Below are 18,951 nucleotides of genomic sequence, written 5' to 3'. Positions count from 1 at the left end.
GCTACCTGCCTTCTTCCTCAGTGGCTAATTTGGGTCTGACTAACTTGCCGGCTATTTATCCTCCCAAGGGCTCTTTGGTAAACTTGAAATGGACCCAAAGGATCTGGATCCAATTACCTTATATTGCGATAATCCTGTAAAAATTTGCGGTTTTTTTGCGCACATGCGATTTTTTATGTGCGATAATCCTGCGTTAAATCTGCGGTTTTTATGCGCACATGCGCTTTTCTGTTTTGTGTATTCCTAAACCAACCAGAATCATTATACATAACAAATTGTACAATAGCTAGTTACAGTTAGGACCAATGTAAATAATAACATTCCATATCAAACAAAAATAAAATAAAATAAATATACAACTTCTAAATCTTTAATGATCTTATATTAAAAATGTATTAAATAATAGGGAATTTCTGTATAGGGTCTAAGATGTAAAAATATAAAAAGATAAAAATTTAAAATGTATGTAAAAGATTATCGGGTATTGTATTCCATAGGGGACTCATATATATTTTCTTGTTAAATATAATTCCATCAACCTTATTCCATGGGGCTCATTGCCCGAAATGGTTCGGGCGGAGTACATGGGATGATGGTATATCCCCGACCCCAATCCACATATACCATCATCCCATGTACTCCGCCCGAACCATTTCGGGCAATGAGCCCCATGGAATAAGGTTGATGGAATTATATTTAACAAGAAAATATATATGAGTCCCCTATGGAATACAATACCCGATAATCTTTTACATTCCTTTTAAATTTTTTATCTTTTTATATTTTTACATCTTAGACCCTATACAGAAATTCCCTATTATTTAATACATTTTTAACATAAGATCATTAAAGATTTAGAAGTCGTATATTTATTTTATTTTATTTTTGTTTGATATGGAATGTTATTATTTACATTGGTCCTAACTGTAACTAGCTATTGTACAATCTGTTATGTATAATGATTCTGGTTGGTTTAGGAATACACAAAAAAGAAAATCGCATATGCGCATAAAAATCGCAGATTTAACGCAGGATTATCGCACATAAAAAATCGCATGTGCGCAAAAAAAACGCGAATTTTCACAGGATTATCGCAACATAAGGCAATTGGATCCAGATCCTTTGGGTCCATTTCAAGTTTACCAAAGAGCCCTTGGGAGGATAAATAGCCGGCAAGTTAGTCAGACCCAAATTAGCCACTGAGGAAGAAGGCAGGTAGCCTTTGAAACGCGTCTGGCAAGGAGCAATTGGATCTGACAAATCACCGGCAACAACTTTGTACGGTATTGGATTGAAAGCGCTTTCTAAAAGGACTACTATCATCGATCCAAAGAGGCAGAATATCCATCTACCTCAAGCAAAGACATTGGACGTGGATCTGCAGCCTGACACAGCCAGCATTTCTGCTCACAGCCGGGTGGATACAGCATCGTTAACAGCTAATTCAGCTGTGTTATCCAAAGGCAAGTCCTGTTTGCTTCTACACTACGTGGGACGCCACGGTGGGAATAGGACGATATGTGAGTAAGAGCCATACAGCTCCATAACACTGCTGGATATATGTATATTGCTGCCCAAACATCTTGATTTGCTGTTTGAATATTGCGCAACATTGCTGGACATATTTATAACATTGCCCAAGTATCCTGCTGCTTATATTGCGGTTGTTCAAACATACAGCCTATTCAGGCAGATATCTGCTCAGACTGAATATATTTGTGGACAATTGTACGGACCAAACCAGGATTTTAGGCCACATGTTCTACTACTAAAGAAACACTGCGGCATCAGTGGTATACAGCCACTTATTGACTCTTCAGAAATATATTTATATATTTATTCATACACATTATCTCACTTATTGTTTTATAATTATATCTTTGATCCAGTGGATTTTATGTAGCAGTTTATGCTGCATTTTACCCATTGGTCATTATTAGTCACTGTGCACTTATTATTCATCTATTTATTCACTCACTGATTTATTTATTTTCTGGAGATATATTTGCTGTAAACCACTGTTGTAGATAATAGAAGACAAAAGTACTGTGTTACATCTACTAATGCCAGACTTGACCTATTAACACTGGATTGGACACTTGGATCTTTTATCAGCTATAACAGTGGACAGTTGTAATATTTATTTTATCAATTTTATAAGTTTTACTATTTTATGCTGATTTCGGGAAATTAGTTCTATTTAGGGTACATTATTATTGTGTATTGCTCATATAAATTTGTTCAACTTATCGCTATTAATAAATTAATATTTGAGTCACTTTGCCTACCTTGTGATCTAGATATATGAGTGCCCATTTTACTTCTTTTTAATACATTGTACTTCATGACAGTTATAAATTTAAGTCAATATAGTTTACCTTTATTTATGAAAAAATCCCAAATATACCAAAAATTTAGAAAAATTTGCAATTTTCTTAATTTCTAATTCTCTGCTTTTAAAACAGAAAGTGATACCTCATAAAATATTTATTACTTAACATTATCCATATGTCTACTTTATGTTTGCATCATTTTATAATGTAATTTTATTTTTTGGGGGGGACGTTAGAAGGCTTAGAATTTTAGAAGCAATTGTAAAAAAATTTAAGAAAATTTCCAAAACCCACTTTTTAACCTCTTGGGGACACATGATGTACCAGTACGTCATGATGTCCTGGTACTTAAGGACACATGACGTACCGGTATGTCATGTGTAGTTCCGATCACCGCCGCGAGGCGGGCAGTGATCGGAACTGGGTGCCTGCTAAAATCAATCAGCAGGCACACTGGGGCAATGCGCGGGGGTCCTGTGACCCCCCCGTATTGGCGATCGCTGCAAACCGCAATTCATCGGCTCTCCGTGCTACTGAAAAATAAAGTTTTCCCCCCAAAAAATGTAGTTTAAAGTAAAAAAAAAAAAAACTTAATTTTCCCCAACTAAAGTAAATAAAAAATTGGTAAAAAGTAGAAAAAGAAAAAAGTAAACATATTAGGTATCGCCGCATCTGTAGCGACCGTATGGCCTAACCCCTCAGATGAACACCGTAAAAAATAGAAAAATAAAAACTGTGCTAAATAAACAATTTTTTTGTCACCTTGCATCACTAAAAGTACAACAGCGAACGATCAAAATAGTACTAATCTAACCGTCACCTCATCCCGCATAAAATGAGCCCCTACCTAAGACAAAAAATAAAAAAAAATATGGCTCAGAATATAGAGACACTAAAACATATTTTTTTGTTTTAAAAAAGCTGTTATTGTGTAAAACTTAAGTAAATTTAAAAAAGTATACATATTAGGTATCGCCGCGTCTGTAATAACCTGATCTATAAAAATATCACATGACCTAACCCCTCAGGTGAATACCGTAAAAAATAAAAAAAAACGGTGTAAAAAAAGCCATTTTTGGTCGACTTACATCACAAAAAATGTAATAGCAAGCAATCATAAAGTCATACGCATCCCCAAAATAGTGCCAATCAAACCGTCATCTCATCCCACAAAAATCATACTCTACCCAAGATAATCTCCCAAAAACTGAAAAAACTATGGCTCTCAGACTAGGGAGACACTAAAACATGATTTTTTGGTTTCAAACATGAAATCATTGTGTAAAACTTACATAAATAAAAAAAAGTATACATATTAGGTATGGCGTGTCCATAATAACCTGCTCTATAAAAATATCACATGACCTAACCCCTTAGGTGAATACAGTAAAAAAATAAAAATAAAAACGGTGTAAAAAAAGCTATTTTTTGTTACCTTACATCACAAAAAGTGTAATAGCAAGCGATCAAAAAGTCATACGCACCCCAAAATAGTGCCAATCAAACCGTCATCTCATTCCGCAAAAATCATACCCTACCCAAGATAATCATCCAAAAACTGAAAAAAACTAGGGCTCTCAGACTATTGACACACTAAAACTTTTTTGTTTAAAAAATTAAATCATTGTGTAAAACTTACATGAATAAAAAAAGTAGACATATTAGGTAACCTGCTCTGCCATGTGCCCGTGCAGCAGTTTACAACCACATATGGGGTGTTTCTGCAAACTACAGAATCAGGGCAATAAATATTGAGTTTTGTTTAGCTGTTAACCCTTGCTTTGTTACTGGAAAAAATGGATTAAAATGGAAAATTTGCAAAAAATTCTAAATTTTATCTTCATTTGACATTAACTCTTGTGTAACACCTAAAGGGTTAACGACGTTTGTAAAAATCAGTTTTGAATACCTAGGGGTGTAGTTTCTAGAATGGGGTCATTTTTGGGTGGTTTCTATTATGTAAGCCTCACAAAGTGACTTCAGACCTGAACTAGTCCTTAAAAAGTGGGTTTTTGAAAATTTCGGAAAAATGTAAAGATTTGCTTTTAAACTTCTAAGCCTTGTAACGTCCCCAAAAAATAAAATGTAATTTCCAAAATGATCCAAACATGAAGTAGACATATGGGGAATGTAAAGTAATAACTACTTTTGTAGGTATTACTATGTATTATAGAAGTTGAGAAATTGAAACTTGGAAATTTGCTAATTTTTGGTAAATTTTGTATTTTTGTATAAATAAAAATAATTTTTTTTACTCCATTTTACTAGTGTCATGAAGTACAATATGTGACAAATGGCTTGGATAAGTCAAAGCGTTTTAAAGTTATCACCACATAAATTGGCTGGTCAGATTTGTAAACAATGGCCTGGTCCTTAAGGTGAAAATGAGCCTGGTCCTTAAGGGGTTAAGGACCAGTTCAGGTCTGAAGTCACTTTGTGGGGCTTACTTAATAGAACCCTCCCCCATTAATGACCCCTTTTAGAAACTACACCCCTCAAGTTACTGAAAACTGATTTTACAAATTTTGTTAACCCTTTAGGTGTTCCACAAGAATTAAAGGAAAATGGAGATAAAATGTCACTTATTTGTCAGATTTTCTATTTTAATCTTTTTTGTTCTTTAACACATCAAGGGTTAACAGCCAAACAAAACTCAACATTTATTACCCTGATTTTGAGGTTTACAGAAACACCCCACATGTGGTCGTAAACTCATGTAAGGACACATGGCAGGGCGCAGAAGTAAAGGACTGCCGCATGGTTTTTGGAAGGCAGATTTTGCTGGATTGGTTTAGACACCATGTCCCATTTGAAGCCCCCCTGATGTACCCCTACAGTAGAAACTTCCAAAAGTGACCCCATTTTGGAAACTAGGGGATAAGGTGCCAGTTTTATATGTACTATTTTGGGCTACATATGATTTTTAATCGCTCTATATTACGTTTTTGTGAGGCAAGGTAACTATAAAATGGCTGTTTTATTTTATTTTCTTACAACATTCATCTGACAGGTTAGATCATTCACTATTTTTATAGAGCAGGTTGTTATAGATGCGTTGATATCAAATATGTCTACTTTCTTTGTTTCAGTTTTACATAATAAAGCTTTTTTTTTATATGTTTTTGTGTCTCAATAGTCTGAGAGCCATAGCTTTTTTATTTTTTGACCGATTGTCTTAGATAGGAGCTAATATTTTGCGGGATGAGATGACGGTTTGATTGGTTCTATTTTGGGGGGCATACGCCTTTTTGATTGCTTGGTGTTGCACTTTATGTTAGGTGACAAAAAATAGCTTTTTTGGCACTGTTTCTATGTTGTCCACCTGAGGAGTTAGGTAATGTGATATTTTTATATAGAAGGTTGTTACTTGTTACGGACATGGTGATATCTAACATATCTACTTGGTGATATCTAACATATCTACTTTTTTTTATTTCACTTTAACACAATAATAGCATTGTTGAATAAAAGAAATATCATATTTTAGTGACTCCGTTGTCTGAAAGTCATAGTTTTTTTTTTTTGGGGGGGGGGGGGGGATTGTCTTAGGTAGGGTCTCATTTTTTGTAGGATGAGGTGACGGTTTGATTGGTACTATTTTGGGGGTCATATGCCTTTTTGATCGCTTGGTGTTGCATTTTTGTGATGTAAGGTGACAAAAAATAGCTTTTTTGGCACTGTTTTTATTTTTTATTTTTTACTGTGTTCACCTGGGGGGTTAATTTATGTGATAACTTTAACACAATAATAGCATTTTTGAAACAAAAAAAATTATGTTTTAGTGTCTCCATGTTCTGAGAGCTATAGTTTTTTTTTTTTGGGAGATTGTCTTAGGTAGGATCTTATCTTTTGCGGGTTGAGGTGGCGGTTTGATTGGTACCATTTTTGGGAGCATACGCCTTTGATCTCTTGGTGTTGCACTTTTTGTCATGTAAGGTGACAAAAATGGCTTTTTTAACAGTTTTTATTTATTTATTTTTTATGGTGTTTATCGGACGAGGTGGATCATGTGACATATTTATAGAGCCGGTCGTATCGGACACGGTGATACCTAATATGTGTGTGTTTTCTTTTTTTAATATAAAATCAGGGGAAAGGCGTTTTTTTCTTCTTTTAATTGAAACGTTATTTTTTTAATTAAAAACAATTTTTTAGACTTTTTGTTTTAACTTTATTTCTGTCCCACTGTGGGACTTTACTCTTGGGGGGTCTGATCCCCTGTGCAATCCATTCTATGTCGCATTCAGCACTGATCGCGGCATAGAAGGGGTTAATCCGCCAGCATCGATGTACAAAGCTATTAGGGACTGCCAGACCCATGCAGCGATGGGGCGCGCACCGCTCCTGTGCCCGCCAGATCACCATGAAGTAATAGTACATCAAAATGTGGGAACGCACCTGCCGCCATGACGTACTATTACGTCATATGTCAGGAAGGGGTTAAACAATCAATGCCCGAATGGGACACTTAGAATCAAACAAAAAACCTTTATTTAGCTACACAAAATATGAAATGTGGGCTAACATCCTATAATAATTCATGGAAACAATCAGATGGGACATATAGCTGCTGCATAGTAACGCTTCCACCCATACTACTATTTAAATATCTGAGCATGTGTAGTGCCCTAGAGCAGGGAATACTTTAACATTTGGACATTTGTGGACATTTGCCTATATCCCCTATGCAAAGTTACAACTTCTTACTGTATTTCACCTAAAAGGGTTAACTTGCACTGTTTAATACTGTGTAACTGCATTTTATGTATATGTTATGATATAAATCCTGTTCATTATCACTGTATTTACATAGCTCTGTGGAAAAGGTTAATGAATACTGAGAGACTGTTAGGGCTTTGATTGAGAAGCTGGTAATTTTCCACAGCTGCCATAGGGTTTAAAGAAACCATGTTTTGGAGGGAAAAACCCAGACGTTGTTTACCACCATGTTTTGGAGGGAAAAATCCAAACTTGTTTACCACCAAAAACCAGACAGCCTGACCTTTTAAATGCCTAGTTTTAGCTATGTTGTGATGTCTGGAGACTTGCTTTTGTCTGGAAATCCTGTGTCATTGCCATTGAGTATCATTGAAGCTCTAAAGTAAGTCTATACCAGACGGGAGCTAAAACAATGTATCTCCATTAGTAGTTATGTTCACATTTTCCCCCTCACAGTAGAAATCCCCGCATTGTGCCTCCTTCACTCCTTCATAGTGATGTCAACCTTGTGCCCCTCTCACAGTAGAAATGCCTACATTGTGCCACCTCACTGTAGTAATGTCTACATTGTGCCCCCTCACTGTAGTTAGCCCACATTGTGCCCCTCACAGTAGTTATGTCCACATTGTGTCCCCTCACAGTAGCTATATCCACATTGGGCCCCCTCACAGTAGTTATGTCCACATTGTCCCCCCTCGGCAGAAGAATTCCCCTCATTATGCCTCCTTCACAGTAGTGATGCCTACCTTGTCTCCCTCTCACAGTACAAATGCCCACATTGTGCCCCCTCACTGTAGATAGCCCACATTGTACCCCCTCACTGTAGTTAGCCACATTGTGCCCCCTTACAGTAGTCATGCCCAGACTGTGCCCCCTCACTCATAGTGATGCCCACCTTGTGCCCCCTTACAGTAGTTATGCCCACATTGTGCCCTCTCAGTGTAGTTAGCTCAAATTGTGCCCCCTGACAGTAGTTATGTCCCCCTTGTGCCCCCTGAAAGCAGTCATGTCCTCCTTGTGCCTACCTGACAGTAGTAATATCCTCCTTGTCCCCCCTGACAGTAGTTATGTCCTCCTTGTGACCCCCTGACAGTAGTTATGTCCTCCTTGTGACCCCCTGATAGTAGTTATGTCCTCCTTGGGCCCCATTCACCGCAGTTATGTCCTCTTGTGCCCTCCTCACAGTACTAATGTAAATTAACTGCCCTGGCACTCCCTCAACTCTCTGCACCTGGGACATGTGCCCTGTTCTACACCCCTGCCCATACAGATTTATTATTTGATTGCAGTATATGCCTGTTTACATAGGGCAATGTGTTACCGATAAAATATGATTATGTGTGCCACATAAGTAATGATCAACATACATACAAGAGCTTTGCATGTTTGTCACATGATGAGTGCCAAATATACACTAGACAATTAACTGAAAAGGTTGGTTTAGGTAACTTCTATCCCAATATTTGGCCTAATCTTTGTTCTTAAAGTGGTTTGTCAGGGCTCTCACACCCCACACCCCTGCCAATCAGCTGTTTCAGATTAACTACCTCCATTGTGCAGTGGACTGTGCTTGTAACTGCAGTGCTGCTCCCATTCACTTCAATTATTAACACCAATCTGATATTGATGACCAATCCTGAGGATAGATCATCAATATTCAAATTCTGTAATACAGCTCAAAGGAATATCTTAAGGCACATAAAAAATGCAAGTTGTTCTCAGTCCACGATTAGTTTCCTACCAATACAATACCAGATCGGTGTACCTGACAAAGTTTAAATGAAATGTATATTTGAATTGTAAATGAATCTTCAAAGGTGAACACTCCTTTTAAATGTTGACAAGATACGTTTTATATAAAGTATTTGGAATGTTAGTGTAACATGTAGTATATATGTTATTCAAAGAAAGTAACCCAATACTTTTTTTTACATAGAAAAATGTCAAGTGCAGATCACACATTCTGTGGGTTATTATGTACTTGATGAAGAGCTAGCTACTATCCAGTGTCCAATCTCACAGCATTTACAATTAGACCGCTCTACATTTCATTTGGTTTGGACTAGAAATGGTTTAGAGACAATGGATACAGCAGAACAACCTAGAATACAGCAAAAGGAAGACACCTTGTGGTTCTTGCCAGCTGTAAAAGAGGACACTGGGATATACACTTGTATTATGAGGTGTGTAGTACTTTTAAATTATACTCATTTTCGACGCAGTTTTGGTGCTTTTTTTTTTTTTTAGTTTTTTTCAGCTTTCAGTTCATTTCAATGGGAGAATTAGCGCAGAATCCGCTCCAAGATAGAGCATGCTGCTTCTTTTTTCAGAATTTTTTTTTAACGTGAAAAAAAAACCTATTTCTGCCTCCCATTTAAATGAATGGTGTCTTTTGGTGTGGATTATGCACAGAAAACGTGTGAAAAACAGCACCAAAAAGAGTTATGTGAACAGGCCCTAAGGCTACTCTCCCAAGTTCTGTCCAACTTGACTTCTGCCAGCATACTGTATCTTCACTCTTTTCCAGATACCTCCCCTAAGGCCCCTTTCACACGAGCGTGGCGTGTGAGGACCCGATAAGATGCGGGTGCGTTGAGGTAAAATGCGCAATTTTTCAGTTATTTTTAACCCCTCCATCACTATTTTATTTGCATTCTGTATTCAGAATGCTATTATTTTCCCTTATAACCATAAGAGAAAATAATACAGATCGGGTCCCCAGCCCGATCGTCACCTATGCCAACCATGCGTGAAAATCGCACCGCATCCACACTTGCTTGTGAATGCTTGCGATTTTCACGCGGCCCCATTCACTTCTATGGGGCCTGCGTTGCGTGAAAAATGCTGAATATAGAGCATGCTGCGATTTTCCCGCAACGCACAAGTGATGTGTGAAAATCACAGCTCATGTGCACAACACCATAGAAATGAATGGGTCAGGATTGAGTGCGGGTGCAATGCGTTCACCTCACGCATTGCACCTGCGCGGAAATCTCGCCCGTGTGAAAGGGGCCTTACACACAATGTCAGATTTGTCCTTTACCTTGTCCCTCTCTAATGATTTAAGAAACATCTTATACCTTGGCAGAAGCTTTTCCAGAAATTCTCTCCTCTCCTGCAATTCCTTCCCTCATGATCCAATCCTCATATATAATTTGAGTTATGGGCTGCATCAAATCCTTTTTGATACTAGGCAAAGGTTTGTTATGGAATTTTTCTTTTTCTGGAAGTCTTTTGTAGCAATAAATAACAATTTTATGTTAATCATCAAAACTTTATTTCACTTTTCTGTTTTTAGGAATGCATCCTACTGTGCTGAAATATCAATGTCCCTAAAAGTCATGAGTAACACACCATCATCCTATCCTTATATTAAATATGAATATATATATATAATTGGTGTTGAAAACAATACTTTTGAGATGATTTGCCCTGCTTTACCCAACTTTATAAAAGACCATATCAATGTGAACATAAATTGGTATAAGGTACTGTATGACGTTTACGTTTAACTGATAACTACTCATGTCTCATGTAGCATTTCCTGATACTGTTAGTAAAACTTATATTCTCTCTTTATGTATGAACAATAACTAAGATAGATCCTGAATAGGGGACTCTGGACAAGAGGCAGAGCTTTTTTTATATATATAATTTCAGACAAATCAGTTAAAGGCATTGTGACAAATTCTTAATTTATCCTCTATCCATTAAGTATTTTATCACTGGGGTACGACCACTGGCACCCACACTTATCCCAAAAGTAGAGGTCCTCAGGAATGGAGAAGAAAGTTGCCCTTGCTTCTTTTTTGCTATTTCAATGTGCAAAAGCCCTACAAATATCTAATGGGTATATTTAAAACAAGTCTAATCCTGCAGTTCTCACACTGGCCACTAAGCCTAATAGGTACTACTTCTTGGTACGCATGGGTCATTTTTCAGAAGTCATCTTCTTATCAAAACAGACAGGATTAGAATAACTTATATATAGATAACACAGGATCCACCATTTACAATAGGTGATTGTCAGAGCTTATCTATTCTTTCCTTGCACAATGACCTCTGCACAGGTCACAGAGCATGCCCAGAAGACTCTCCCATAGAAGTCAATAAGGCCCCCTCCTGACCATTGTGTCTATGGACCATGGTGGCAGCTCAGGCAAGATGCAATCCTCATAATCATGTTCAGAGAATAGAATAAAAAAATCTACAAATCAGATTAGAAAAAAAGGAAATGTGTCACTGGCTTTAACTAGTAGAAAAAAAAAAAATATATGTGGCACATGTATATGCCTTTTAAATACCATAACAATTTAAAAATTTCATATTTTCGTCACTCTGTCATCAGAACAATTCTAGCTGCACAGAGTGCCTTGTTCATGCCCTGTTTGGGGTATTGCCTTTTTCCACCAGAGGATGTCGCTAGTTTCTTTCATATTAAACAAGTATTTAAGTACTGTAGTTAAGTATTCTTTTTCAGCATTTTTGTTTTTTTACTCCCTGTCTACCTAATCCCTTAACTTTTTTAATGTTTGCATCACATACTGTAGTTATATGAAGTTTTTTTTTTTTGAGGGACAAGTTGTACTTTCTAATGGCACCAGATAATATTCCGTACAATATATTGGTAAGCTGAAATAAAATTATTAATCAGGTGGAATTGAATAAAATAAAATTGCAATTGCTCAGTTACAGGTATTTTTTTTAAAATGAAGTTACCTTTAGGCTACATGCACACGAACGTTGTTTGTTTTCGTGTCCATTCAGTTTTTTTTGCGGATAGGATTGCAGACCCATACATTTTAATGGGTTTGCAAAAAATGCGGACAGCACAGCCTGTGCTGTCCACATCAGTATGTCCATTCCGTAACCCCGCAAAAAAAATAGAACATGTCTTATTCTTGTCCGTTTTAGGCATTGTTACAATGGATCCGCAAAAAAACTGAGGGCATACAGATGTCATTGTGTTTTTTTTGCGGATCCGCAATTTGCGGACCGCAAAACACATACGGTCGTGTGCATGTAGCCTTATTCTGTGGGTCAGTATGATAATAGAGATACCATATACCTTTTGTTGTGTTTCAACACAAAAAACTCGCCATATGCATTGCCATATGCTGAGGTCAATAATTATTTTTATATTTACGTCTACAGAGCTGTGTAAGGGCTCTTTCTCTGCAGGAGGATCTGTACTTTTTATTGATACAATTTTGGGGTATATATGACTTATTGATTGCTATTAATCTAATTTTTTTTAGTGAAGTGACAAAAAAATGTAACTCGGCCATTGTAATTTTTTTGTTAGCGCGTTTACTATACCAGATAGATATTTTAATATTTTAATAGTTTAGTTCAGGCATTTTTGGACGTGCCAATACCAATGGTGCATGTGTTTTTATTATTTATTTATTTTTATGTAAAAGTAGGAAAGAGGGTGATTTTCATTTTTTATAAATATACTGTAATTTTACAAACTTGAACATGCATAGTTTGTTTCTGCCACAGTTTGCAGTGGCATGATATGTACATATGAGTGCCTTATGCATTTGTTTTAGCTTAAAGGGGTTATCCAATTTTGAGAAACCCCTCACATGTGCAGGGCCTCTCACCAGTAATATACTTATCCCGCTCCCTGCGCCGCTCCTAGTACTCGCACAGCCGCTGCTGCTTTTCCCTGCACACGGACGAAAACATCCGGTGTTGGTGGGAAGCAGCCAATGGCAGGTGGGGACAGGGACGAGCCTCTCTAGCATTGCGGGTGACGCACTGAAAAAAATCTGCATTGTGTGCATGAGAATTTCAAATTTTCATAGAATGCAATATCCATGACCTATGGTGCGGATATTCTGCACGCAAATCCACGTGGAAAATCCACACGCAATTCTGATCATGTGCATTTAGCCTAAATCCTTTATTCCAAAGTTGAATTGTCATAGGCTAAACTGCTGCCCAGAGTCTAAGAGAACCTTGGTTTTCACCTTTAATTTACAGTGTCAGATTGGGCTCCTTGGGTCCATCAGAGAGAATTATTCTGAGAGACCACCCTCCACAGAACACAGAACATGTGCACATCCACTTTTAATGTTAACCGAGCCTGGGGGTACCAGAGGATCCTTTGGCAGGCCAATCTGACCCTACCCTTAAAAGTTTGCCCAGGATTAGAAAAAAGTTGTCTCCTTGAGACACTGAATAGGGATAAGCTGCAATAGCAGAAACTTCCCATGGATGACTAGTGGTGCTTCTGGGAAAAGAAGACATTTTTTCATTAGCCTGGATAACGCCTTTAACTCTAACAAGAAGATATTGACTGCTGGACATCCCTAGGCTCCAGTGCCAAGTCTTTAACCTGTGACAATTGTCAGAATATGGTAGAAGCCTGAAGGGAGATTGTGGTAATATCATCACAACATCGTGTGCTGTTCTATTACTTTATAGTCTTCAGGCCTAGTGGTCTGCAGCCTATGAGGCTTAATAGGGACTGGAGCCATAGGCTTCTGTGACACACTGTAAACTACCACCCAATCAGAGTTGGTCACTCCAGCCAGAGGTGTAACTTGACCTGCATGAACTTTCTATAATACCAGTGTCTTCTTATGTGGCGCAAGGGTCTTTGGGCCCCCCTCAGGCTCCTGGGCCGGTAGCGACTGCTACCTCTGAACCCCCTATAGCAGTGGCGGCGAACCTATGGCACAAGTGCCAAAGGCGGCACTCAGAGCCTTCTCTGTGGGCAACTGCATCCTGTAAAAAGTCTATGGTGTACTAATATGCCTTAGACTGCCATTCATTAGAGCAGGGCACACTATGAACAACACAAGCAGCGCATTAAATGTAGGCAGGCTATTATATCTAAATGATAAAGTACATGGAAGATATACTATATCGGTATTCAGGTTAAATTGCTGTGTTGGCACTTTGCAATAAATAAGTGGGTTTCAGTTGCCGTTTGGGCACTCGGTCTCTAAAAGGTTTACTATCAATGACCCATATTGAAATGTCAATGTCATGGCAGGACTTCTAACTGGTATTTTTCAGCAGGATAATACTTTACCACACACAGCAAGGTTTGAACAATTCCTTGGCCTATCTGGTCACCAGACTTATCGCCAAATGATCATTTATGTGATTAGCTGGGACGCCAGCTTCAGCAAACCATGAGTGTGTAGGATCTAGAATGCTAGCTGCAACATCTGTTTGCAAATGTGCCACAGGATACCATGCAGAACCTGTGTGCCTGCATGCCCTACCATATCTTATCTGGTATCCAGGCTAGAGGTGGCCTTGCAGGTTTCTAGAACCTCCTTAATAAACGTATGCTTTTGATCTATAATTGTAATCACTTACATATATCATGATTGTCAATGATTGTATATCCTATAATACAGAAAAAATAATATGTGGACATGTCTCTTTGCTTATTAGGATGGAGAACCTTTGCGTATTGACAGCTCCAAATACAGATACCTGGATGGGACTACATATGTGTCGATAAATGATGTAGGCTATGAGGATGAAGGCTATTACAAATGTCAGTTAACATTTTCCCTCGAAAATAAAGATTACACCATGTCAAGGATTATACAACTTCAGATTATTGGTAATGACCACATTGAATAACATACAGGAAATGTTCTGTACAAGCTGTCCTTGAAAGAAGAACGGAACTTGTCTTTATGACTTTTCTTGTACATTTGTTGCATTTCTTGCAGTTTCATAATTTGCTTTGTAACAGTTTTTATTCTCTTACATTTTTGTAGATGAAGGGAAGAGACAACAGCCTGTCATTGTGAATACCAATCACAAGACAATAGCAGCTGCCACAGGTATGATATATCTGGCTCAGGATTGTGATATGATAGGTCTTATCAGTGTGTTAAAATGCTTGAATATGAAAGAAACATTCAAGAGACCATTGGCTACACGAATGCTATTTTTATATTTCAGGTGACCAATGGACAATCCCCTACTCCCCTACTTATTCAACTCCTATTAAATATATTATTCACTATTATGCTGAATTTTTGACTAGTGTATTTTCATATTTTACAAGGTTCCAAGCTAATCATACCATGCAAGGTATTTGCAGGCCATGATGATGGTAATCTCATGATTTGGTGGACGGCAAATGACTCTTTCATGAGCGATTATTCAACAGATCACCGGGTGACACAAGGAATGCTACAGTATGTGAACTTACTTAGTCTGGGGGATGTTTTAGTGGGGATAAGGATTGGGGCAATTATTGAACATGAACATTCGTACAAGGCCTGGTTCCTCTATGTAAATGTGCCGCCGATCACCCGACAAATGAACTGTAACGCTCATTTGTTGGGTGACTGTATCTTTTATGTGGCACCAGAAATCCTAGTTGTTGAAAGCACATTGAAAACAGGAGAGATGCCACCGACAATATACTAAGTGCATCAGGTTATGTGGAAAGCCATTATAAGGACTAACTTGTGGCAGAATCATGTAAAAGTAGTATTGTGGAGTCTCACTCACCAGAACTTATGGTCATCCGGAATGCAGAAGCCTGCCTGGAGTCCTAGATCCGTCAAGGCTCCTATGTGTACAGTCCAATCAATGATTATGGAGGCAGCATGTCCGGTACAAAAAAATCCCTTTATTGGGAGCCGCTTAAGTGAACAAACGTGTACAGGGTTGTTACGTTTCGGCTAACACATAGCCTTTATCAAACATGCATAAAGGCTATGTGTTAGCCGAAACGTAACAACCCTCTACACGTTTGTTCACTTAAGCGGCTCCCAATAAAGGGATTTTTTTGCACCGGACATGCTGCCTCCATAATCATTGATTGGATTGTGGCAGAATCAGACACTGCTGTTGGCCCTCACCCCACCCATCACTGCAGCCTTTCCAAAGAATAAAACCATCGATAATCGAAGGTTGTGCGGGGGAAGCGAGAGCTTATGAGTAAGCTACCAAAGGCTGTTAAAAAAAAGAAAACACAAAAAAAACGTAAAAAATTACTATCAATGGTAAAAACGTATGAACAGTTTTTAATTTTCAGTCCAGATTGTCTTCCTTCTCGTTAAATGGAAACAACACATTTTACTTTATTTAAGGATTACTTTTTTTTTATTACCCAATGATAAAAAATATCTTAGAATGTTTCTTGTCTTCACAAGAAGTTATATGTTTTAGGGTTCAGGGTTAGTATAACTGTTTTCTGTCTTAAAGGGGTTGTCCCACAAAAAAATATTCTACAGTTTTCAAACCAGCACCTGGATATGAAAATTTTTATAATAGCATGGTCATGTAATTAAAAATGTATTTGTATAGCACCACCTGCTCTTTATTTAATGTTTCTTTCCACCTCACTGAGGTGGATGCACATGCTCAGTTCCATCCTTCAACTGCAACCTACTGCAGAAGAAAGGACATGCCCCCGTGCTGCTAGCGTAAAGAAAATCTAGCAGAGCAATTGTAGTAATGCATGGGAAGATCTTTGGATCCATGTGAGGTACATGGCTGGTTCAAGCTTTGCTACAAAGATATTGTCATGTATTATATGATGTCTGATTTTAATTTTTTAGATTAAGCCTAGGATAACCCTTTTATGTTTACACACAAATTAATTAATGTTTAGTTGGTACTTAATGATGTGGCCACCAACATGCTATAGAATCTCTCCACTACCTTAACCTGCTGATAAAGGGAGAACATATCTGATCATTCTTCAAACTTCCATGAAGTGTAAATCACCACCTTCATTTTTTTTTACTGGGATGGTATATACTGTACTCTTCCCAGAATCCTTACATCATACTAATAATTATACAAAACTTCTTTCTTACCAGAGAAATTACAGAGGCTGATGGTCAGTACTTTGATTTACCATTGATTTTTGAAAGGATTGAAGAGGAGGATTTTATTACTGACTTTAAATGTATAGCGTCTAATGACTATGGCCTTGAGGTTCTGCCAACCCAGATAAAACAAGCAGGTAAGAATAATTCCAATGTGATTCATGTGATATTTGATTTAAAAATACAAATGTAATACTTCTGCTCAAGAGTATGGATGACCAAACTTGTGTTTTCAAGTTTACCGTACAAGGTTCGGGTTATCTAAGAATTCCGTTATGGATTCCGCTACCACGGATGATAACTTATGGTCTGTGGTAGCGGAATCCATAACGGAATTCTTAGATAACCCGAACCTTGTATGCCGAACTTGAAAACACAAATTCACTCATCCCTGGCATTATTAGCAGGGTTGCCATCTATCCAGAAATGCCTGGACAGTTGGATAGGTGTTTTGTGTCCGTAAAAAGAAAAGATGTGTCCGTGATTATTTTGAGGCTGGTGGTACACAACTAGATTATTTTGTTGGTTATTATAATGATTTTACAGCTCACTGTAAATGCTGGTAATGCATTCTTATCACTATATGTAGCTATAGACAAGTATCACTTATAATCTTTATAATTTATTATGGTTTTCCAATTTGTCCATAAAAAATGTTGACTGTCTATGATTTTGGGATAAATTGTCCAGATAAAAGAAACATTTGGGTTGGCAACCCTGATTATTATTCCCCTATAAATGTATACAGGCATTAGATCCAATTCTCGAGTAAAATTACTAGCAAGTAATGCACTTGCAGGGTTATTCCATGGTAATGATGTTTTAAAAAAAATGGGTGGAATAAGCTAAAAATAAAACATAATCATTACTTACCAACCGTTCCCCTGCTGTGGGTTGGACTGCTCGTTCGGCCAATCACTGGCTGAGGCGGGTCATCACCATGGGTGGGCAGTCCTAGCCTTTACCTGCCTGGGATCATGAAGTAGAGAGCAGTAGGGACTGAAGCTGTGGTAGAACAGTAATGTAAGTAATGATTCATTTTTATTTTTAACCCATTTTGCCAACTTTATAAGAATAACAAATATTCCCATGGAATACCTGTCTAAAGGGGTATTGGGGTGTCGGCAAATAAAGCTTATTCATACAATTATGAAAAGTTAGACACTTTTCTACTACACTAGGACAGGTTCTATCATTTGCAGCCCAGCTGCACAGATGCGGACAGCACACAGATGACACCCGTGTGCTGTTTTTTTTTTTTTTTTTCGGACCCATAAAAATGAATGGGTTTGTTTTCGATCCAAAAAATGTGGATTGGACACAAACGTTTTTATTTCTGTTTACGTTTCGTTTTTTGCGTTCCGTATACGGACCATATACGGAACCATTAATTTCAATGGATCCGCAAAAAACGGAAGGTACTCCATATGCCTTACGTTTCCGTATTTCCATTTTTCCATTCTGTTCAAAGATAGAACATGTCCTATTATTGTCCGCATAACGGACAAGGATAGTACTGTTCTATCAGGGGCCAGCTGTTCTGTTCCGCAAAAAAACTCAATGCACAAGGACGCCATCTGTATTTTTTTGCGGATCCGTTATTTGCAGACCGCAAAATACTGAAAAAGCCATACGGACATGTGCAAGAGGACTAAGTTTGTACTCCTTATACTGTGTGATGTCAAAATAGAGAGATGTTAGAGAAGAAGTGGTAACAGGGTGTATTTACACATGCAGGTTTTGATGAGGTGTTATGCAGTTATTAAAGCCAAAATCAGGTGTTGATCATAACAGGAGAGAAAGTATAAAGGACAAATAGTACTTCTCCTTTCTGAATCTTCTCCTGGTTTCGGCTTCTCAAAATAAACAAAAAAAATCTGAACAAAATCTGACCAAAACGTGCATGTGTGAATTTATCAAAGATGACACTGGCGTAAAATTAGCAATTTCTTCCACGCAAAAGTTTGAAACTTTCACATGGACTCCATACTCAAAACTTTTGACATAGTAGGAATGGGTAGAGCTTCAAGAGAGGGGCATGGTTTACCATGGATCAGCAAAAACAGTATTAG

The 18,951-nt window shown here is 37.8% G+C and overlaps 1 protein-coding gene across 2 annotated transcripts in view; it reads left to right on the top strand.

The window, feature by feature from the left end:
- The window catches only part of LOC122932735 (interleukin-1 receptor type 2-like), a 34,326-nt gene that overhangs the window by 8,630 nt on the left and 6,745 nt on the right, over nt 1-18,951 (top strand). For both annotated transcript variants that reach the window (XM_044287328.1, XM_044287329.1), the window contains exons 3-8: nt 8,989-9,235; nt 10,351-10,540; nt 14,472-14,646; nt 14,807-14,872; nt 15,100-15,232; nt 16,871-17,016. In XM_044287328.1, coding sequence (XP_044143263.1) covers nt 8,989-9,235; nt 10,351-10,540; nt 14,472-14,646; nt 14,807-14,872; nt 15,100-15,232; nt 16,871-17,016 — 957 coding nt within the window. The remainder of the gene's footprint in view (nt 1-8,988; nt 9,236-10,350; nt 10,541-14,471; nt 14,647-14,806; nt 14,873-15,099; nt 15,233-16,870; nt 17,017-18,951) is intronic.

The sequence above is a fragment of the Bufo gargarizans genome, chromosome 3 (assembly GCF_014858855.1).
Source record: "Bufo gargarizans isolate SCDJY-AF-19 chromosome 3, ASM1485885v1, whole genome shotgun sequence".
Classification (NCBI taxonomy): domain Eukaryota; kingdom Metazoa; phylum Chordata; class Amphibia; order Anura; family Bufonidae; genus Bufo; species Bufo gargarizans.
Note: the sequence above shows the minus strand (reverse complement) of the source record. Positions and strands in the feature narration are given on the sequence as shown.